The sequence below is a fragment of the Anas platyrhynchos genome, chromosome 3 (assembly GCF_047663525.1).
Source record: "Anas platyrhynchos isolate ZD024472 breed Pekin duck chromosome 3, IASCAAS_PekinDuck_T2T, whole genome shotgun sequence".
Lineage (NCBI taxonomy): Eukaryota > Metazoa > Chordata > Aves > Anseriformes > Anatidae > Anas > Anas platyrhynchos.
In genome coordinates this window covers 106,176,285-106,200,336 of record NC_092589.1, presented here as the reverse complement: position 1 = coordinate 106,200,336, position 24,052 = coordinate 106,176,285, and the positions used below count along the sequence as shown (strand labels likewise).

At 36.8% G+C, this 24,052-nt stretch overlaps 1 protein-coding gene across 11 annotated transcripts in view; it reads right to left on the bottom strand.

Annotated features, from left to right (window-relative positions):
• The window catches only part of LPIN1 (lipin 1), a 76,600-nt gene that overhangs the window by 3,729 nt on the left and 48,819 nt on the right, over nucleotides 1-24,052 (bottom strand). For 10 of the 11 annotated variants that reach the window (XM_038176799.2, XM_005010582.6, XM_013106873.5 and 7 more), the window contains 14 exons: nucleotides 23,857-23,986; nucleotides 22,776-23,085; nucleotides 21,256-21,349; nucleotides 19,759-19,946; nucleotides 18,658-18,751; nucleotides 17,190-17,259; nucleotides 14,285-14,377; nucleotides 12,804-12,880; nucleotides 10,597-10,741; nucleotides 9,049-9,197; nucleotides 7,828-7,914; nucleotides 4,845-4,997; nucleotides 3,147-3,261; nucleotides 725-828 (listed from right to left, as the gene is read on the bottom strand). In XM_038176799.2, the coding sequence (XP_038032727.1) occupies nucleotides 725-828; nucleotides 3,147-3,261; nucleotides 4,845-4,997; nucleotides 7,828-7,914; nucleotides 9,049-9,197; nucleotides 10,597-10,741; nucleotides 12,804-12,880; nucleotides 14,285-14,377; nucleotides 17,190-17,259; nucleotides 18,658-18,751; nucleotides 19,759-19,946; nucleotides 21,256-21,349; nucleotides 22,776-23,085; nucleotides 23,857-23,986 (1,809 nt within the window). Of the gene's footprint in view, nucleotides 1-724; nucleotides 829-3,146; nucleotides 3,262-4,844; nucleotides 4,998-7,827; nucleotides 7,915-9,048; nucleotides 9,198-10,596; nucleotides 10,742-12,803; nucleotides 12,881-14,284; nucleotides 14,378-14,499; nucleotides 14,578-17,189; nucleotides 17,260-18,657; nucleotides 18,752-19,758; nucleotides 19,947-21,255; nucleotides 21,350-22,775; nucleotides 23,086-23,856; nucleotides 23,987-24,052 lie in introns of all 11 variants that reach the window. The other variant, XM_038176802.2, reaches the window with a different exon arrangement.

Genomic DNA, 24,052 nt, shown 5'->3' with positions numbered 1-24,052 from the left:
TTACATGAACAAGTTATCATCCTTGAAATTGTAAAAATTCAACTCGATTTTGGTGCCTAGCTTCCAGGTAGCATTCACAGTTCAGATAAGAAATCTGTTCATTCTAAGCAAACGGACTACCTAGAAAGAAACAGATGCCATTTTCTTCCCAAATCACCTGTTAAAATATTCAAGCCCCAAATTTTGTTTCTCCATTGCTGTTCAGTTTGGTTCGAGCAGCTCCCTGCTCAACTGATAATTCATATTTTATACACTCCCCTTGGCACCCTTTCCATTAAGTGCAGTCTTAACATCACTAAAGGCTGTCTCCCTTCATTATGTGGTGCTACAGTGCCTAAGAATCTTGATGGAAGCCCTCAGCCCTGTCTTCAAATTTGTTCCTGGCTCTTCTAGATGGCAGCTCCAGGAAATAGAAATTTTGAAAAGGCAGATGGCTTCAGGAAACCAGTTAATCTCATTTCTATACAGACTCAATTGCACACTTATAATTCTTTTACATGATTAAAGTAAATGGAGTATATTGAACTAAATACTAAATAATGTCTTTATCAGTTTAACTGAAGGAAAGTAGAAAGTCTGTATTGTATTTTACATGTTTTATATTTTGTGTGGAATATTCTAAGGAATCTTTCATTAGTAAAATGAAACCTATATTTGGACACAAGTTATAAGTTATAAAAGGAAATTATTTAGCCTGTAAGGTTTTAGGGATAAGATTACTTACGATGAGATGTTTGTCTTTGCATGTTCTTGTATAAGTTCTCCTTTGGGGTTAACTGTAAATATGCGGTTTAAAGAAACCCCCACTTGCTTGTATGAATAAACATCCTAAATAGAAAAGAAAAAAAGAAAAAAAAAAAAAAAGAATTATGATTCTGCCTTTGCACAGTCATGTCTCTTCTTGCTGAAATCTACTACACAGAAAAACATACTTACACAGTATTGGTACTAAATTTACCTAGTTATTGTGCACCTGAAATTCTATGAATTTCTCAACCTGAAATATGTTGAAAACTTGAACTGAGACTAATGAAAGGCTCGTGAAACAGATCATTTGCAGGTGTGGAGTTTGTCACTGTAAATTAAACTATTGATCAAAATCATGTTTTGTTTTGCTTTTTTTCTCCAGTTACTTCCCTTGACACAAAAAATAAAATTAAATATAAAAAAGTAATGTTATTTGGGAGTAAAAGTATTTGCGCTTTCATTCTTCAGATAATATTTCATTTCCTGAGTGTATTGTACTGAATATCTTGCAACAACGTACTGGGGTTAAAACATAACTGCTAGAAAATAGTGATTAGTTTGTAAGAACAAGATTACGAAAAGCTGTAACAATTCTGCTTACATTAAAACCCCTGGAAAAATCTCTTAGCTGCTGAGTTTGGATTTGTGCAATGTCCATATATTGACTATGTATTGATGAAAGGGAAAGAGAGAGGAAAGTAAGGTATAAACACTGTAAGTGCAGCAGTGAGCCCCAGGTAGTAATGCAGCTACAACTCTAGGAATTATTTTATGGCATTCACCTAGAAGTAATGGTTGAGAATACCTTTTAAGAAATTCAAACTGTTAACGCAAGCAACGAACAAGTTTTGTTCCGGTCTGAAAAAAAGTGTTTGACAAAAAACATTTGACAAAAGCAAAGATAAAAATAACCCCCAAAAGATGAGACCAAGCTTCCATTTTACTAATGTAAATCATTGGGTATAGTTTTAAAAATTCAAGTGGTAAAAGACTGAAAGGTTAATGAACATATGAAAATTATTTCAATTTTTATGTTGTACAGGTGCGTAAGTATTGAAATTTCACTTAATTTTGAGGGGAGAAAACAAAAAGCAAAAGCAAAACAAAAAAAAGCAGCACATAAAATTGAGAAAGCTATCATCCTGATGTTCACAAGGCCAGTAGCATATTTTACATCTGAAGACTGCACTCCAATAGCAATCAAAGGAGTATGAAAATAATGGTTTTATTTCCCTGACATTCAACAACAACAAAAATGAAACTAGAGGTAGGCTTTATCCGTAATACAAAATCACAGAAGTAGCTACAAAGATGTTTTAAAATCATATGTCTAAAGGTATCTTGATAGTCAAAATTAATCTGTGTATGACATAACAACCAGATAAAGCAATTGGACAGTGAGGTCCTCCTGTCCTCACTAATAATGGTTTTAAATTATGTAACTTGCTAAAAGATGAAGCTGAAAGAGTTGTCACTGCTCATAAATATCAACAACTCTAAGAAAAATGTGAGATAATTGTAGAAACAAATTCCAACAGAAAGACATGCTGATTTCTCCCAAATGTAGCTACAACATCCACAGTTTCAGAGCCAAAATATCTTGCCAGGCACTTCTGTCCAACATTTAGGCATCTAAATATGCTCAGTCTCCAAATGTTCACTTTCACACTGGCAATAGCTAGTGTCCATATTTATACTGGTGATTTCCTCAGGCTATCAATGTTTTTGCCAGTGGACATGTCTAAGGTCTTACAGTTCCAAGCAGCTACAGCTGGGATCTATTCCATGCTCCTCAGGTCTCAGCATGTCTGAGACTGTTGCCTTTTGTGGATGCATACAAGTATATGTCCTTTGGGACTAAAAGAGAGTAAGAAAAGCCTATAGCCCAATTCTGTAGTCTTCAAATGGGTGAGAGAGACCTCACTTTTCCTCTCAGTATCAAGGACTTCAAAGTTAAATGTTCAATTTTAGTGGGACATCCAAATCCTTCTGGATGTACTTAGGATTTGAAGTCCCACTGATACTCATCTGAAGGATTTTGTGTCTGTCCAGAAGTAACTCATCGGCGCTGTATCAGTATGGGATAAAACAGGATCACTAAAATGGGATCAGTGTTTTCACACAAGTTTAAAGATCTTTTATGTAGTTAGGATTTCAATCAGTATTTCTTATTATGCTAACTTATGCAGATGTAATGTAGTTACTTTGTTTCTCTTCTACCTCTGCATCCTACATGGTGAGATCTTTCTGGAAGAATCTTTATATTATCCTTTGTATGAGGCCTAATCAAATATTCTTAAGTCCTATTTAAAGCTTCTAGGTTCTAATGTAACAGAATCATGAAATAACAGCAACCTTTCTGTTCTCTGTAAAAGACATAAATTTCAGCGATTACTTACAGCAGGTCTGTTTCCAAAAGCAGCATAAAAGGGTTCTGTGTTAGGATAAAACAAATTTTTTATGTCTGTAAGACACTGAACTTTGAATTTTTCTGGCTTCTTTTCTATCACTTCCCTGAAATGATATAAAAATAAAATAAAATAAAAAGGTGAGAGGACACAGAACCTGAATAAGTACACAAGAAATATAGCATAAACCTATTTACTTTCTTTATTCAACACTTTTACCTAGCTGGATATTCCTATCAGGCCCCCACCTTTTTCCAATAAATCTTCATTTGGAAATCAGAAGGCCCATGAAGACGAAATAACATTCCCAAGCTTACATAATGGGCACAATAAATAAATCCTCTGAAACAAGGGGACTTCTATTGAAGCCTAAGTGATAAAGATGGTTACTAAGCAAAGATGGTTGATTACAGGGAGCAGTGGCTAAATAAAATCTTAAGACATAAATTGTTATTAAGTAAACCACTTCCTGAGAACTGCAGAATGATTCATAGATTATATTAGCTCTCACTGTGTATGGTGTTTTTTTTTTCCACCTTTTTTTTTTTCTCCTTTTAAATTAAAGGATTACAATTAACATATGTGCTGAAAGGACCTCAGCCTGTTAAGATCCTTCTACAGTCAGGGTCATCCATCACTGCTAATTAGCAGAAGTTAAGGAATAAAGAAATCTTCCATTTCTCTTCAGTTGCTCCCTACTGAATACAGAATTCATTAATGAATAGTGGAGTTGTCTCATCTCTGGGCAAGAGCCCTTTCACAACAGCTTCTCTTGGCAAGGATGCTGAACAGGTGGCAAAGTCTGGAGTTCCCATAACAGAGGAAGACACCAGCATGACACAAAAGCACTGAAGAAGCTCAGAATCCCACATCCTAGCACCAACACATATGCCAAGGAAGATGCAAGTAGCACAGAGGCTTCAAAGCAGTATAATACGGCCCTTCAGAATAGCAACTCCACATATAAATTAAAGTTTGAGGATGTGCAAAAGAAGAAGACAACCATTTTCCCCCAGTTCCATATACACCTGATCTCAGAGCCCTTAAAGCCACAACTAATAAATCCATGGATAACAATGAAGTCATTTCTTGCCTACAGAAAACAGAAGTTAAGACATTGGATACTGAAGAACGGGCGTTCTTTAGTCTAAAAAACATATCAAAAAGAGTATCACTTCTAATATATCGCTAGATGTGGAAAACGTAAGATGACAGTAGCTACCCTTTCACTCCATCTATTATTTAATCAGTCTGAGAAGAACACTGTAAGCCTCTACGTTCTCTTATATTTAGAACATGACTGGTAAGACAGCCTGCATGTCACTCAATCAGAAGAGCATCTGAACAACCTACCATTAAAAATTCTAATGAAATTCTGTCACAGCAGCTTTTAACATCTTAAAATATTTTCAGTAATCACTTGACATGCCTCACTGAATTAGGAAGAAGGTACAATATTCATGATCTGTGCTATTAGGATTCACTTGTTACAAATCAACACCTAGAAAGGACAACATTATCCCCACAGAGTATCACAATGCAGTTGGACTATAAAATATTCGTTTCATTTTCACGTTCAAGAAAAATCGTTACGAATGATTTAAAGTGCTCCCATAGAATAGGAAAAAAAAAAAAAGCTGAGAGTTCAGCCTCCAAGTTTCTTTCAGCATAAAGGTGATATTGCAGTACCTGTGCAAAGCTGAGAATAAGCTGCTCGGACTCAGCAGCACTGGCCCTTGAGGCAGCACAGTTCCCCGTTCATTGACCCAGTGCAAGTATCCTCTGGTCATGCCCGCCATCCCAATAGCGCGTGCTGAACAATACAAAAATTTATATCCATTTCTGTGAACAGAAATGAAAGGAGAAATTACTGTAAAAAAAAATAAAGCAGGTGTTTTGACATTAATAATTCTATGAGTTTGTTTTTGCACAAATCAATCATAATGGTTAAAACAGACATGTTTAACCTACACTTATTTAAAATGAATAAAAATGTTTATTTCAGAATGCTGGATAACTAAATTCTGTCTGGCTCTACTACAGTTTATGATTTACACCTAGAGAGGGTTCGTTTATTCCTGGTCTTTTCATGACTTCATACAGTTTGTTATCCACCCCTGCACACTAAAACCATAGACCTTAGAATTAACTGAAATGATATCTGCCAAGAGGAAAACACTTGGCATAAAGCAGACAACAGCATATTAACCTTTGCTAAATTAACAATGCTACACTCCTGCCTTTTGGGCCCCTTTGGAGAGGGGTGAAGATGATAGGGGAAGAAAAGATTGGTCTGCATGCATGTGTGCAGCAGCAACATGCAGTTTCAACTCTGAGCAAATTAAAACTGCAAACCATAGTGTGAGAAGCAATCTTGACACTTTCTTGTCTTGATACTGGAATAAAAGTTTCAGACGAAGTCACTAACTATCCTTGGTTCTGTCATGATGGAACAGAGTCCAATGACATTAGTGCAACTTAACAGGCATAGTTCAACCTAATAGCATTTTCTTTTGCAAGTCCTACAAAGAAACTATTTTTGAAATAAATACTGTATTCAGTGCATGCATGGTCATTAAATCTAACTATTGAACATTTCTGTAGTGTTCAGCTGTAAAATGTAGCTGCTACATAATTAACTCGGTAATTTGAAAAGCAACATGACTCGAATCCATTTTTCCCTAATGCTTTTGATCACCAAAGCCCTAACAATAGACAGTGCTGGCAGGCATAGAAATAACAAGCGCAATTAAAATAAAAAATAAAAAATTAACGTTTTCACCAAAGGTAATGCTGAAGTTATACACAGAAACCAAATACTGTTCAGCACATGAATTCACAGGCTGCCCTGTCTTTTCTGTAATTTTGTATGCCTATACAGAATAAAAGCATTGACCAATGTCTCTGGCATAATTTAGATTCCATCATCCATAATTTATAATTCATTACCCATGTAAAATAAGAAGCAATAAACAAGCCTTACTATAACCCCAGTGCACAGAACAAATCATATTAACTATGAGGACAGTGGTCATGTGTACCAGAGGCTCTCCAAACAATTGTGGTAGGTTGAATATATAAGAACAACTGAATTTTATACAAGATTTTTTTTCCTGCATAAAGTAGAAATGTCAACTTGAACAGACAACAATCATTAGACCTTTTTGTTGAAGCTAAAAATCTGAATTCATGAACATATATATGAACAGTTATCAAAATATAACAGGTATTTCATCTGATCCCATTTAGATATCAATTAATTTTACTCTTAACTTCCTTTTTTCTCAATTGCTATTGACAAAACTGGTCATACTAGGATTTTCACCATGTTAATGACGTTAACTGAGATAAAGTTCCACTGATCTGCTATTACCCAACATCTCTTCAACAGTCAATAAAGAAAAACAGGTATTTCAAAACATCGTTACATCTCAGGTATCTGAGCGTACAAGCAACAAGAGATTATGATGAGTTCAGGTCCTTCCATCAGTAGCAGTAACAGTAGCAGAGAAGACATTTATTCCTGTGGACCAACATGCACAAGTGTATTTTAGCTACTGAGCTGTGCTATTGCAGCTCAAACATGTTGCCAGGTTAAGAGCCAGTTCCTCAGACTCTTCACAGCAGGTCTCGTTGACTTTCAATGCCTTTAAATTACACTTTAAGCAATGTCTACTTATGACCTACAATCAAAATTAACTAATGACACAAAAATATTTTAAGACTGTTCCTTCCTGTTAAATGTGCAACTTAATAATGGATTAAGAGCAAATATATACATAGGAAATAAAAATTAAAAATTATATAACCAGGCACAAAGACTACCATCACCATCTTTAAAGCTCATCATTATTTAAACTATTCATATACATATATATATATATATATATATATAAAGCAATGAGTATCTGAAAAGGGACTACATCCACTCGAGATGTTGTGCCGTGCTTTAAGGCTGATATTTCCCTTGACTGACTAAAAGTCTAATGTGTAGACAGCTCAAGTCTACATTGTTTCTTTAATTCCCTTTCTGCTCACCGGAAGGAGAAGAAACTCCACTAAACTGACTCATCCTGTATGTTTTAGGTTTCTTCTCTGCATGACAGATGAAGACACACCTATGTCTCTCTACTCACCACTTCAAAAAACACACACAATTAGTTTAGGTTAGACACATAACTACACTACCAGGCAGGTCACGTTTGGCAATAGGATCTCCACCTACAGTGACCACCCTCTGTCACACAGTCCTTATGCATTTTGCAATCTTGTCAACACGGAGAGATGGGAAGGTATATGAATATCTTATAAGCTAATGGTGTTTCAACTCCCAATTTGCAAGAAGTTCCACTTAGTGCAGCTATACAACTCATTCAAATGACTCAAGTTTTTGGAACTGCAATGTTATCTGTTTGGAACGGTTAAGAGAGCAATCACTACTCATTGGCAGGGGGCTTTTGCTCTTGATACCCAGAGAAAAGCCTGCTTTGTGATATTGCATAGCAGATGTTTATACTGTGTAAGCATCGTAGTATCTCATTGCTTCAGATGAGATTTCTCTTAAACTCCAAGGTTAACAGTCTAGAGAGATTTTAATTTTTAGATGCAAATGAATCAAATGCATAAACACATGCAAGCCACAGATGTATGAACAGATTTACTGAATACTCACTGGCTCACTTTATGGTACAACTTTGCAATCCCTTGGTGTGTCCAGTCTTTGCCAAGAGTAGGCAAAATATGACCTAAAGTATCTGACCTGAATAAAGAAAAAAAATAATGTAATTGAAATGGAAAAAAAAATAAAACAAAACAAAAAACAACATCACCAACAACAAAAGCTTACTGTTTTTAAATAATAACAGATATGGCTAATAAAAGTCCCCCCTAATTAATTTGGCTTTTTGCAAGGTACCAACTGCAATTAGAAGAGGATGATTTTATTCCCTTTTCTTTCAAGACAGATTGATATGTCTATGTTGTTTTAATCAGTCTTGTGCCCCAGGATGTGTGGACAAGCTAATGAACTTGCATGGAAGTTACAGAACATAGGCTACCAGTCAGACCTACCGAGTAGCCAAGAAGATATTAAGCATACTTTTTGAGGTTTACATTGCATGTTTTCTAAATAAACCAAATCGACCTATAAGGTAGTGTTGGGAAATTGCAATCTTAAGAGAGAAAGACTGGGCAGTGGCTTAGGATGGATTTGCAATAGTATTGTATGGTGAAGAGATTCAATTACTGTCCAGTTAGCTCAATAACAGAGACAAAAGTAGATCCCATTCAGTTCATTGACACTTAAGAAAACAGAAAGGAAGGGATACTAATGTGTGTTGGCACCAAAAAAGCATTTTGTCCTACAACTGATTAATCACAAGGAAAAAAAAAAGATATTTCAGTTCAAATCAAGTATTTTAATTCATCCCAGATTAAAAAAAAATAATAACAATAATCCAAGACTAATTATACATAGGTAAGTTTGCTTTGAAAGAAATCTACGGTCTTGTCTACTAGATAAAAATGCCCCTCACTGTAATGCCCCAGTAATGCCTTTTAAAACAGAATGCAGGTGTTTCTTCTTTTTAACTGAATCTATAGTACTTCACAAATGTGACACAGCAAAAAGTGAAAGGTCCTGCAATACTACAGTAAATACTATCATAAAACAATAGTAAGTAACAAATAATGAGCACATGTAGCATACCTCTTTATGAAATAGTGAATCTAGCCAATGATTCTTGCAGTATTTTAAAGCAAGGTTAAAAACACACACACAGACTCCACAAAACACTAGAATGTAACAATTTGTTGCCTTGAAATTTCCCGTTAATTACTCTTTTAGCTTTAGTCCAAAGGACAGAAGCAGATAAAAGTCTCTCCCTGAACTCACCGTGTAATTGTTCCATCAATGTCAGAAATAATAACTTTATCATCCCAATTCCATAGGTAAATGGTGCCTTCACAGCGGCAAGTGCCTTGATATTGTGTTGTAACACTAAAGGTCACATCATTGGGGCCATTCTTGAGCTTCAAGCTTTTCTGCAAGACATTATCACCAAGATAATCAACAAACTGAGCATGTGAAATGGACACAGTGCAAACAGAGCCACAGATGATCATTGCCTTGGTCACACTGAACCTTATTGCTTTCAGCAAAGCTATTTTCTAGGTAATGTTAGCAGAGGTTTGCTTTGTGTGATGTACATGAGGCACTGATTTAGAGAGTAGAATGAAACAAAAAATAAATTGTTTCACAGTAAGGGATATGAAAAAAATATCCTGAAAGGTTCTCATACAAATCTACAGGGATTTTTTTTCCATACTGTGGTGAAGAAATATATGGAGGGAGAAGTGTGAGTAACAAGAAGTGCCATGAACAGTGAAAATGACAGAGTGCTTACATGAGGATTTGTGTTCCAAGGCACTACATCTCTAGCCTATAATAACCCACCTTTCTTACCATATGAGCTATTCAGTCTCCACCAAATTTCCTTAACTTTCCCACCCTGCTGCCCTTCCTGTCCACTTAGGGACTCACTGGGTGTAAGACAACTGATTTGATTCTTTTTGTGGGCTCATTCACTGTCACGAAATCTGCAGGAGTTTCATACTTTAAGTGTTCTTAGTTATATTTCATTGCAATTGTTCAATGAGTTAAAAAGTGAAAGGGAGGTGTGAATACAGAAGAACTGATAGGCAACCGATGAGTCTCACCCACTCAACTTAAGAGTAGTACTGGGTTCTGCTAATTTCTGCAAGACAAGTATCAGTGTGTTTGTATAATGCTTACTTTCTGTCTGATACAGGAAAGTACAAACACATTCCATCTGTCTCGTGGGAAAAAATCTACATTTCTTGCAAACTATTCAGGCAGTGAGCAATAGGCTGCATAATGCTGTACTACTCGTATAGGTTTCCTTCTGAAAATTAATTGGCTGTAGATAAGAAAGACGACAAAAAGCATTTCTCTAAAGTAGCCCATTTTTCCAAATCAAATTGGAATGTGCAGAACACAGAACAGTAACAGTTTTGTCACCATTAGTCAAAATGCCTCTGCCACAAAGGAAGAGAATTGGCTCAGGAGAAATTAATAGCCTGGCCTCATAGTAGGTTCACAAGCAGCTCTTTCAGAAGTTACTAACCAAGAACTGTATTTATGTAAAACTGTGCCTGTCTGTCTATGAATGAGTGGAAGGGAAAGGAAAGGAGGGGCAGGGGAGGGAAGAGACCTGTGGGTTCTCACACACACGGACTGAAAGGAACAACATTCATGTGTAACACTGAAAAGAGAAAGGAAAAAATTGTTTTGAAATTATAGTAAGAAATGGGATTCAATGCAAGAAGTAAAAACTAATTAAACCTTACAAGCCTGAATAACAGTTTTGTTCTTGTTGTATTAGAAATGACATTTCAGGACAAGGATGTAAAACTAACTCACAAGCTGGTCAGAAGTGAGTCGAAGGGTTTTTTTGTAACTGATTCCAGACAATAATGAGAGATGACTCGAGTTGGTTTGTAATGACCCAAGGTTTTGTTTGGCAGCTCTAGGGTCTTCATCGCTTGAAGAAGATTCATCTTTTACTCTGGAACATTGCACACACAGAAAATGATACTATCATGTCAGTAAATGCATCTCAGTAACCATTAAAAATGCATTAACAGTGAGTCACCAAATAAGTTATTGATTCTCTGCTTCTAACGTCTTACAGGAGGTCATTCATATCATGGGTTTAAATATATCAATGGAGAATGGAATTTTCATTCATGCTTGTTCCCCATTATTCATAGTTGGATTCGTCTAGTCATTCACTTGTCTATATGCTAGTTTTTACCACTTAAATTTAACAGATGTAAATTAATGAGATTTTTGAGTCAGCATAACACATGGTGGTAAATATATATAAAACACAAACTATAAAAACCTCTCAGTTCTAGAGGAATAAAACGGGAGTTGTTATGCTAGGGTTTATTTGGTTTTCTTTTGTTTGTTTGTTTTTAAGAAATTTAGCAATTAATCAAAGAATCCAGGCGATGAAAGTTTTATTAGCAAAAAAAAAAAAAAAAAAAAAAACCCTCCTCTTCCTTTTTCAATGAGCAATTTTAGATCATTGGATTGTTCTTTTCCAGGATTTGCAGGATTACCCCATTCAGGATACGATGATGAAAACATTTAAAAAAAAGCCACCCCACTGAACTCCTTTAGAGAATTCTATTCAAATACACATCAGCAGAAAAATGTTTATTTTTCTGCTACTGTTTTTTTCTGATTTTTTTCTTTTTAGGGTCAGTTTTCTTCAGAGGGAAAGTTTTCCTATATTACACAGATCTATCACCCAGAGAAGGTAAAATATCCTTTCAGATCCTTCAAATATCATCTTCAAAACAATCAGCTATTGGGCTTTTATTTCCATCACACCTGGATGCTCTTTGATGACAGGAAGTCTTGACCCAGTATCAAGGTACCATATGTCATGACTACCAATATTAAAGAAAAAATCATTATCCTTTTTAACATCAGATCTCAAAAGCTTTACTCAATATTCCACTTGCACTGTTCTGCTTGCAAGCAACAAATTCTTATCAACAGATTTGTAAGATCAGTTAAAATAAACAACAAGCACCAATTACAGCACCTAGTCTGCTTGAAATCTTAATCCCACTTTAAAGCCTATCTTCCAACAAATGTGTAATAGAAACAGACCTTAATGTCACTTATTATCCAGAAAAGGGAGATCAGCCTTTCCAATTCCTTCTGTGTATCTCACAAACTCAGAAAACAGAGCCAAGTAAGACAACAGCTAGTCTCCTACAGTGCAGGGAATCCCTTTTCCAGCCCACTCTCCTGGAGTGTAACTACTGATCTCCAGAAAGAATGTCAACAACAGCCTTCTTGTTTCAGGTGACCCCAGGGCTTAACTTAATAAGAATAAAACATATTTAAATCTGAATGCTATGGCCTTCTTCAGTTCTACGTGCAGCACACGTGAGCTGTCTTTACAGTCAGATCTGATTTACAGTCAGTCAGCAAAGAGGTATGGGAGGAGAGCTGTCCCTGGCTAGAAAGTTTTGGGGGCAAGTTAAGACTCATCTTACAAAGCCCTACTGAGGCAGAGAATCTGGTCATATGGTATAATTACTTTGGAGCACAAAGGAATAGATTTCTGAAATCTCTGGAAAAAAAAAGTAATAGAAAAACATGCCGTTTTCCTATCAATAGCCTGTGAAAAGAAGCCTGGAAAGTGTTAGACCCTTGAACCTCCTAAGATACGAAGGAAGAAATTAAACTGTCAGGCCATAAATATTCATAAAGCAAGTCAGAACTGACAACAACCTGGGGTCATCTATGATCTTTCCTTGAGAACTCCAGAGAGCTAGTTTTAGAGAACTGCTCCAATTATTGTTTGCTGTCAAAGGGCTGTAAGATGTATGACAGAATTACCAGCCAAACCGTATACTAGAAAAAGCACACTTGCAAGGTCTGCAACCGTGCCATGCCTTCCTATCTGCACTTAAATTCATTTTTATTTCATTGTACGAAATATTTCATTGATGCAGCATTTCTTTCTTAAAATATATGAGGTAGCTTCCTTTCACAGTTCAACTGTAACTCAAGCTCATTTCAGGTACAGATAACTTCTTGGGTACCTGTTTGCCATGCTCATCTGTGAAGATTCTTCTCCTGTAAGTCTGCTCCCACTCATACCTTGCTCTGCCTTTGTTTCCTGCAAAAATACAAGTATGAGAAGTTGGGCAGAATATCTGAAAAACCCATTCTGTCTTGTATAGACTATTAAAAAACAAAAAAAAAACTTTTATGCAAAAAGCAAGTAAGGTTTTTACACACACACATAGACCCCTTTACTTGCAGGCAAAGTACAATTTTAGGGATGTCTTAAAGAATAAAGGCCTAAAGGACTAAAAAAATGCAAATATAAAACTCAGAAGAATTACATTTCGGTCTTGCATAGAAGTACAGAACTATCGGATTTCAGGTGGCTAGCACTGTTGAAGTTCTAGGATCAACCTCATAACTATCCAGTTAATTCACCACAAATAGCTAGATTTCACTTAAAAGGGCAAAATATCACACCGGAAAAATAACAGAAACTACCTTTCAAGATATTTGAATCATCAAAATCATTACTCCAATAAAACTTTCCAAATTATTTTTACCCTGAGGAGGTGCTAACCTATACCGATTTCTTCCCAAAAGTGAAAGGCCTTTAAAAAGTGAATGTTTTTGAAAGAAACAAAGAATAACGCTTCCCATTGTCAATTTATACCTGCTCTATACACAGCTCTATAGATAAGCAAATTCCACTCAGAAAGAAATTCTAAAAACTTCAAGTTAACTGTAGAAACTAAAATCTCATGCTCTGAAGCCCATATCCACAGATCAGTACAGTGGTTATTTCACGCAAAGCTAAAAAGTTCATCTATTGAGGTACAACCATAAAACTGTATTAGAAGTCATTTTCTCTCCTCAAGTACTAAAGCTTCAATAGTATAAATGAATATGAAGCAGTTTTATTAGCGAACTTTAAAGATTAAATATGTCTAGACAGAAGATCAATATTTCATACAAAGTTTTGCTTTTTTCACCATAACGTTCTTTAATGTTCATTCACAGCTTTAAGGCCATTACCACAAAATTCTAATGCTCAGGAAAGAAATTCAAAAAGGATTTAAAACTAATATATATTCAGTTTTCCATCTTAGATTTTGCTGAATTTTACAGTGTACTCTAGTCAGAAATCTCTTTTCTTCAGCTGTCAATGAAAACTGCGTGAAGGTAAATAAAATATATAAAAACGTAAAATTGGTGGCACAGCTCTTCAACTCTAAGTTTCCAGTCAAATTTAATCCATTAGATAACATTGTCTCACATCTGTATAAGGAAAAGTAATGCAGAACCAAAACACTGCAAGTAAACATTCCAGGTAGGATCTGATCCAAGGCTTTCTGAAGTCAGACTTCAGATCCTGTTCAAATGTCTTTTAGTGTGTTCAAATTGATTCAAATTGAGTGCTGAGTTAGGACTAGAAGCAAGGTTCTGAGGGATGAATATGATGGTATCCACCCTTCCCACTGCACCCAGAAGGAAACTGCTTGCTTCTCAAACTTACCTCTTTAATAGTGCTGTTTCTCCCTCGCCAGGAAAACCACCACCTTCCACCTTTTTTGGGCATCTTGTCCCTCATGATAGATTCCACAGTGGCCTGTGATAAATGGGTGGTAAAATAAAAAGAAACCGAAACAAAGGACAACCTGATATATGTAAATGAAAAAGTGCCAAATGTACAATTGTAACTGATAATAAATAGAATAAAAGTAAACATACTGTCTGTGAACCATAAATTCCACTAAAGCAAAATCTAATGGTATCCAGCACTGCTTTGAAGTAACTTAAGCATGAATACTTATGAAATTTTTAAAAGAAAAATGAAAAAGAGACAGAAATCAAAGAAGAAAAATAAAGCATAAATAGGTATTAGTTTAATGTCTGGAATGAAGAACCAATGTTTTTAAGTTAAAGTTACTTAGTTAATAATTTAAATAAATAAATAAATAAAAAGATCACTTCCGTAAAAAGCTTTCATGGAAAACAGTAACAAACCAGCATGCAAGACGGTCATTCTCATTAAAAATAACTATAAGGCTCAAATTTAATCACAAACTAAGAAAAAGGCAAAAAACTAACTAGCTTTTATGAGTTTAGCATGATGCTATGAACTTAAATGACAGTGTTAGAAATGTTTTTTGTTACTTTTTTAAACCCTGGCTACTTTCTATTGGTTATATGTAATTGGATCCCAGTAGAGAAAAGTTTCTTTCAGTAACCATAATGACTGGACCTTATGCAGCTTAACAACGAGAGTTGAATTATTTCTACCAGAGAGCAAGCAAAATACAAAAGGGGAAATATTACAATAGAAGTGGCCACAGCATTTGGTATGCCCTAGAATTGCTTAGCTACTGGTTTTCTGATTAAATGACAGTCTCTACTGTAAACCAAGTCATCAAAATAAAAATGCAATGTTGATAGTGATATAAAGAAAAAAAGACTATTCTAAGAAACGTTTGCAGTTAAAAGAGAAGATCGAGCACTGCCCATGTACAAGACAATACAATGCCTCCCTTTTCTGTTTTTCCACAGGCTCTCCTTCCATATGCTATCTAAAGTATATTAGAAAAGAAAGAAGTGAATGAAGCTGAGCAAGTAAATTGAGAACTTTTTAAACGTATTAAAAAAAAAAGTGCAGATGGAGCTACAGAGAACATAACATTGAGAACAACGGCTACAGTTTAAGGAGGTTCTCAAACATCTGGACAACTTCAAGCAGATGTTCTATTGACTTTTAATGAGACCACAGAATCATAGAATACCCAGAGTTGGAAGAGACACACAATGATCAGAGTCCAACTCCTGGCTCCACACTCCAAAAACGGAGTCACTCCAAAATCAGACCCTATGTCTCAAAGCACTGTCTAAATGCCTCTTAAAATCCATCAGGCTCAGTGACATGGCCACTGCCCTGGGGAACCTGTCCCAGTGCCTGACCACCCTTTCGGTGAAGAACCTTTCCCTAACACCAGCCTGACCCTCCCCTGTCCCAGCTCCATGCCATTCCCTCGGGTCCTGTTGCTGTCCCCAGAGAGCAGAGCTCAGTGCCTGCCCCTCCGCTCCCCTCCTGAGGGAGCTGCAGGCCGCCATGAGGCCTCCCCTCAGCTTGCCCTGCTCTGGGCTGAACAAAACCAGGGACCTCAGCTGCTCCTCATACATCTTGCTCTCTAGACCCTTAACCATCTTTGTAGCCCTCATTTGGATGCTCTGTAATAGTTTTATATCCTTTTATACTGTGCTGTCCAAAACTAGACACAGTGGTGAGGCTACATGCACATGCTTACAGTTAGGCATGTGTTTAAAGCGTGTTTTGCTGAACATGGGTGATTCTTGCAATAGCTCCAGTTTTCAATCACTTCACAAAGCCTGTTTTGATTAAAGTCTCTTAATATTCTAACTCCTTAGTTCCATTATTAACATAAACCAAAAACTTTAATAAACAACTGGTTAAGAAAAACAGTAGGGTTGAAGGAATTGCTATTTCCCTCAACAGGAAAAATATTTCATACTACTTGTTTCTATTTTTCCTTCCTAGGCAAAAGCCAAGAGATCTGGATCCCAGTGAAGAACAATATGCACCTAACAAGGTCTGAATCACTCTGTGGAAGTGATCAGCAAATACAAGTGTAGTCCTTCCTGTAGGCACTCAAGTTTGGTGGGATGAACCCCACCTTTGATGATTACTAGAATATGTGCAGTAAAACACAAAACAAATCAGTCTCTGCAACATCCTGAAGTTAAAACCAGGTTTGCCAGATGTTTGGGATTTCTAGGATCATTTTACTTTATATTGGGATACTACAGTGCAGCTACACCTATTTGCATATATAGGTAATGTAGCACTAAATCAGAAAGAACATGGTGCTGTTCTTTCTGATTCTGATTTCTCCAAAACCCATAATACTCTAAATTTATGGCAATAGAGATAAAATTTGAATTCACATAGGTAAAACACAAAACACGTGCTGGGTTGCAAGCGGCAGAGGGAAAGCGTAGGATCCAAAAATATGTTAAATTCATGGCTAAATATCACACGTTAGTGCCAATATTGATACTTGCTCCTTTATAAACTTTCACAGTAGCATGTACTTCTGTCCTGAGGCAACAAAATGTAATTGGACTGTTCAATGTGTAAGCCAGCATACAGCTGTTACAGGGTCATAGCTATTAGTCACTGCCACTGTTGTAATGATCTTAGACTAGGAAATAAAAACTATTCACAGACCAAATTTAATGGTTTTGAGTGAACAGATATAACAGTGAACAGTAATGTGTGAATAGATATAACAGATATGCAGATGCGTTTGTAAAACCACCCATTTTCTCAACCTTAGTGAATGATGCAACTTAATAAACAGTAGAATGTCATAGCTCCCACTCTGACCAACCTTCATATTCAATCTCACCTTTGGCAAAGGTTTCTGGAATGCTTGCATTGCCAGCAGAAGGGGACCAGCTGTTGTCCAGTTGTAGTACCTAGGCATTCAAGAGAGACAATTGCTGCATTTTGTAATCTCAAGGTTCCAGTGCACAATCTAGTATTTATCATCTGGTACGTTAAACCCATGAAGCTCCTTTAGCTCAGGTCCAACTCTGGCCTGGACCAGCAACAGCAGTCTCACCTTATTCCACAGTATATTCATACGTATGTGTTACTTTTTGAGAAACACAAGAGAAGCTAGGTCCTTAAGTAGAAATGGTATTTGTCATCCATTCCTTACTGTACTTCATTATTGCAACACAAGCTACATTTTTTACAAGCAGGTTTCACTGTTCCTGCATCAAGGCTCTATACAAAGGTTAGGGACTGGAGTCTGTAAGATGTTATCGTTTTGCTATGATGTGCTGAGCACAGCTCAGCTTACATTGCAGACAGTAGGATTAATACAGTGGTATCAATCATCTGTCTAGAGAACATGACAGTTAAGATCCTCACTGAGTGCTCCTCTCTTCTCAACACATCAGCAGGCACATGAACACTACCTTCAAATATCAGAGGACTAAGGCAGGGAAGCAGTAAGTGACTGACCTCAGACTGCAGAGAGGGTCAGCTATACACCTCTCAAGTTATCCTTGTCTGATGAAGGAGACAAGGTCATCATATACCCAACACATTTGTGATTAAAGAGTATTGAATGAGGATGTACTGGACACGTCAGATTTTTATAAGCAATGTCTATAACTAAGGGTAGCCTAACTCCTAACTGCAGCACAATGTCATTATGTCTTCTCTACGCTAAACACAGTAAGTCAGCTGCAAGAGGCTGTCAAGTTAAAATACCCTTCATAGAGCTGCATCTAGCATAGGCCATAGTGCTGCACTGCCCAGGAATATAAACATATGAAATAATGTCTCAGCCTTCCAGAAACAGAAGTCTCATATTGAGTGGGTGAAGTCTGACAAGTCTTGAAAAGCAATGCCTCCACAGAGGCACATAAGCAAAAATATTCAGCTTATAGAGACAACCTGCTGGGTACGGAAGGTCTGCAAGCAGACTGCCACATCCCTGTAAATATTCATTATTCAAATTTACTCAAGGCAAGGCTTAGCAAGTTCACAACCTATTTCATTTTTACTCTATCAATTGCATGTGAACACCATTAGCATTTAATACTAGCTTCTTGAAATTCAAGTTCTGTTAAGTTAGCTGTGACAGGTCATCTGAAGCTGCTCTTTCAGTTTAAAGGAGGAAAGGTACGTGGAAGAAGAAGAACCTGAATTCACTAGAGAGATGACTCCTTCTAGATGAATCTATGCTATGAATGTGCAAAACCCATTTTTCAGCTATGGTCAAATTGATCTAACACACTGAAGTAGCACAAGCAATGTTTTATTTGCAACAGTAAGAATCATTTCTCCTGAAAGATACTTACTTATTTCCAATCTTAACCACAAGGTTAGGGTCATCAATGATAGCAGGATTGTCCACAAACTGCTGATATGTTACTGCATGTTCTAAGAACTCTTCTGTTGGGGGAAAAAAAAAAAAAAAAGCATATGTAAATCATACATTTATAGATTCCTGGGGCAAAACAACCTAAAAAATTTAGCATTAACTCAGACATATAGCTTTCCCACTCAGAGTCTGTCCTTGACTACTAGGGTACGAGATCAGCAGTAATATAGAAGCAAGAGGTTCAGAAACTCTAAATTTCAGAAGATGCTGAGGGTTTCTTTGTGAGCTGTTGGGTGTCTTCCTCCTTCATAAGACAAGCTAAGTAAAAGCTTAGGGATGTAACTGTGAGGAGGAAACTCAGGCTTCTAAGCAAAGTACAGCAGTACTTTGTCATCACTTCCACTGATCCTCTGTCCAAACCAGGAACAGGTGGGCTTACATATACGTAAACCCATGGGCAAAAACTTAATAATCACTTCTAAGGCTCACTGCAAAAGGAACATATCTGTGAACAAACACCCTTTCCACAAGTTGTTACTCCTTCCACAAAATCCCCATAGTTTACAGGTGATTTGAACAACGAACGTAGATCACAACATATTCAAAATGCTTTAATAACCATCTTTTGAACAGAAATTAATGTAGCATCAGGATCAGGTGGGTTTATGCCTCCACATTACTGCAGAATATGCATGCTTTAAACCGTTTATCTTCACAGTATGCAGCTAGAAGTTTCAAGCACAGAGTACTCTAAATGATTTATGTAAAGAATCAAACAAGAAACTGGTGACAGAGCTGATGTCCCCATTTACAGATCTTTTTCATTCCTGACATAGACAGTCGAGTACTTCCATATGTTTTCCTAGCATACAGCAGATTATTAAAACATTTTAAATTATAAGTCCTTTATCAGTTTACTGTTTTAAACGTGAGAAATTTTATGAAACTTGTCATTTCAGGGACAATCTTTTCTCAACACATTCCTAGATACAGCCGCAGGAGGGCACTGTTTCCTCGGTCAAGGATGTTAAAACTCGTCTGACATCACACGCCTCTAATTCAGAAGGTCATTTAATACCTTTGGTTATTTCTTTGTTGTCAGTAAGGCCTCCACAAAGAGAAATGGCAATGGAGGGCAAATCTCTGATTCCATCTGAGGTGCTTTCAACACCACTGTCAACACCTGAACTCCCAAAAGACTGCGGAGACTGACTGGCAGACCACGGCCCTGTGTCATTTGTGTTCTTGCTTTGTACATTGTCCCCACTGAAAAAGAAAAATCAGACATTCAGTCTTCACGTATCCATTCCCAAATTCTCTCCCTTCAACATGCACTGCTTACATCTGATGCATACTTAAAAATACAGAAAAAGAAATTTGCTTGTTTTAGCCATAAAATTTAAACAAAGTAGCATAGGCCTCACATAACCTTCCAAATTAGGTTGTTTCTACTTACTTGCCTAAACCAGTCATGTATAGCTCATTTACATGAGAGAGGAAGAATAAGACAATAAACTGTAAAAGCTTATTAGACAAAATAATACTACTATAAGCAGAGTTTATACTAGTAGAACTGTTCTCACATTGGAAGAAGAATAAATATAGCTTATTCTTGAATTTGTATCAATTATATAAACTGATATCTAACTCCAAAATGAAGGAAGTATATGTTTGTATATTTATGTCAAATGTGTATATAAATAAAATAATTTACATATAAGCTATTAAAATCTTTAAAAATTTAAGAAATAGCACATAATTATATTCACTTAAAATCTGTGTATAGATGAGATCATTATTACAAAGTGCAGGCTCTTCAAGTTCTGCTTTCCATTCCAAATTTATATGAATGCATTTGAGAAAGGAATTTGCAATCCAGCCTTTTCCTCTATATTACTAATCTTTCTCTGTTTTATTGAAATGCTAATATTACAACAGCTGAGTTTAAGCAAGAAAGAAAAATAAAATATGCAAGCTGCCTTAATTGTTGCTCAATGACTTTACTCAAATGACTAGAGAGATATGGAAAGAAGACTAGAAATTTTAAAAGAGATTCTGATAAAGATTGAAACAAATTGGAAGTTGTATGTTTGGTATAAAATATTTTCATACATAAATCTGTCAGGAACTCATTTTTGAATGATGCACAACATTCATATTTATAGGCGATCACCCACAGTAGAACAATGTAAGAGCAATAATTTTATGCTGTTAGCAGTAAGCTGTGTTCTTCACAGTAATAAGCAAGGACATGGGGATATATATATCCCACAGCCAACTGCTCTCCCAGGGCATGTGAGTAACACTCACAAACATCAGTGTACATTACATAACAATCCACAATCAATATATGATGCTTAGTTGACCAAAATGGAAAATCAATTTTAAGCACACTTTTTAGGCCTTAATGCCAAGCTATCCGGAAGCTCTAATACTCCAAGCTGAGGTGAAAACAGAAGGAAAACAAAATTTTGTACTTTAAAAAGGAGATCTCATCCAGTTCACATGAACAGTTTAAATTTCAAAGGAAAAGAGAGCTATTTAAATAGTAGAAATATAAACAAAGGACTTATACTTTTTGGGGAAATAAAGTGCAGCAATTTCGGGATCCATGTCAGTGAGGTCATCTAAATAGACACCATCAGCACCAAGATGCCGGCTTCGTTTGTCTGTAAGGGATGGCATAAATAAGCCTATTAACAAATATTTTCTGAGTAACAAGACAGAATTGTTATTGCAATTTAGCTATTCATTTTAGGACTGAAAAAGAAGACAGGTTGTAACACTTTGTGTACTACAGCTGCATTGAGTGGTACAGCCAAAAGTTTCAAACCAAGTTGTTTGCATACACTATTCACACTTCAAACACACAAACGTGACAGCATAGGACATAATTTGAGACATGCTGCAGCCCCACTGTTCCAGACAAAACCACTGGGAATTAGAAGTCAGAGGTCACTACAGGATAACAGAAAGAGGAACACTTTCGTAAGCATTTCCACAGGCCTATCAATCAAAGCATTTAATCTCCACATAATTAATATTCAATATTGCCCTGCAGAACAGAAACAATGCAACAGACTATCATCACTACAGTCACTACCAGACTATACCTGGCATGCTGGTGGAGACAATTCACTCTTTCAAACATACAACTGATGTGTTGCACACATGCACCACTGCAGAAGACAAGACAGCATAGACCTGAACCCAGATCTTGTCTTACACTAGTACCAACATGCAGTGCCACCTCTATTCTGCTGTTGCTGCTAAGTCTAGACAGATAACCAGTATAAGGCCAAATTTTATTTGGAATTCATTCTAAAACCCCCAGCTTCTTGCTGTCACAATTTCCAACGTGAAACATCACAAAAGCAATCAGATTTTTTTGTTGTTTTCAGAGACTCTGAAAAGCATGGGGAAGTGGCTAAAAACTTGTATATTTACTGATAAAAAACATCTGCACAAATCAGGCTTTTATAGAGCTTTCATAATTATAGAATAATTAGAGCTCTAAAACAACATTTGTAAGTAAATTTCATGTGAAGATTTTAACATTTGGAATAAAACAACATGGTTATAGATACCAAGAATTTGGAAGCAGAAAAGCAGACAGAATTGTACCTCGCAAATTCAAAATAAGATGTGTACCAACTAAACATAACTCCTGAAATGGCTTATGTAAAACAAAACTACCTTAATTTACAGCAAACCTGTTGTTCGTGCAAAATATATATTACTACTTTGTACATGAATAGAGAAGTTCAACAACTATTCGTCATGCAGAACAACTCCAAAAGTGGTCAAAGCAAGTAATTCAGCATATGTAGAATGGGCTTCTACCAAAATGTGATCTCTGAATTCATCAAATATGGAAAAATCCCCAGTGAAGGAGAACTTGTGCCTTACTACTTCATTCCTGTGAGCTGCCTGCTGCACTGCTAGGTTTTGATGGTTCTTTTAAAGTTTATTCCTTTCCAGATCTCAAAGTGCCCTAAAGGCACAGATTAATTTATATGACAATGGGGTGCTTTATCACCATGAAATCTAAAGACAAAAATCATACATATAAAAGTGCAGAATCAACAGCTTTACCTTTCTTTCTGGTAGGGGAATCTGTCTTGTCAACTGCTTGGGCTGAGCAAGCTGCAGCTTGTTTTATTTCTTCATTGGCAGGCAACGGTGCTACAGCTGCTCCTGCAGACTCTGTCTCTGGCTTATTTGCCTCAGCTGGCAAGGGCTCAGTTTCATCAGCAGTTGCTGCATCTGCTTGTCCAAGGGCAGGTAGAGGAGACACGGTGTTAAACTCCTCCACAGGAGCACTCTGGATGACCCGAAAGTGAGTGCTTTCAGAAGGATTTACATCTACCATGCTGGGTTCCTTAGCTTTGATCAGGGAACTGGTCTGTGAGGGAAAATAAACAGACTGCTGTAAAGAAAAGCTCTTAAAAAATGCAACAGCCAGAGTTGTACCTGTTCTGTTCAATTCAAGGATATCAGATTCTCGAGATGATTTTCACTCCTCTCTCCGTGAGGCAGGTGTAACCCCTCAACCTCCCCTTTCCTCTATGAACACTCTGGCTCAACAGCTATGGTAAGGAGCCAGCCACACCTGACCTGGAGATGCACATGGCTTCTGTGCAGCATGGAAGGCAACGCTGCTGGCATGCTACAGATCCTGCCAGCTAGCAGGGCCCTCAGAAAAGCCAAAAGGCCTCAGGCTGGAGAAAGGCACCAAGCCAGTGGGCTCAACCAAGAGAGCTGCACATCTGGGCATGTAGAGATACAGAAGCACAGGTGCTGCTGGACTTACGCATTCAAGCAGCCAATGTTATTTTTTGTGAATCAAACTGCTAGCACGAAGCACCTCATTTCCATCTAAGGCCCTTTATGAATTTCAGTGATTTACCAAAGGGTGCTGGGTTCTATTTTATACGTTATTTAAGTTTCTAAGTTTTATAAGACTTCTCCGTTTTCTACCACACATCATCTGTGCTGTGAAATGGCACACAGCATTTCTCTGTATCTCCTAATTGCAAAATGCAATTTTCTTACATAAAATATTACAATTTCATGTACAAACAGGATCCATTCCCTATTCAGGAGTCTGCAATAAAATAAGCCCTATTAAAGCACAATAGATGCTATCAGGAAGTAAACCAATTACACTGGATACCTTTGTAGCTTGGGGTAGCTCTCCCCAGGCCCAGTGCATGTGTGGATTATTCTTCAGTCCGCTCCTGTCCATGGGTTTACTGACTAATTCTGAATCACTTTTAGGAGTAGAAGGGCGTGAACCTGACGGGCTGAAGAAAAGCAAACAAACAAAAATAAACAATGCTTATTACAAAAATACTGCAAAAATAAAAATA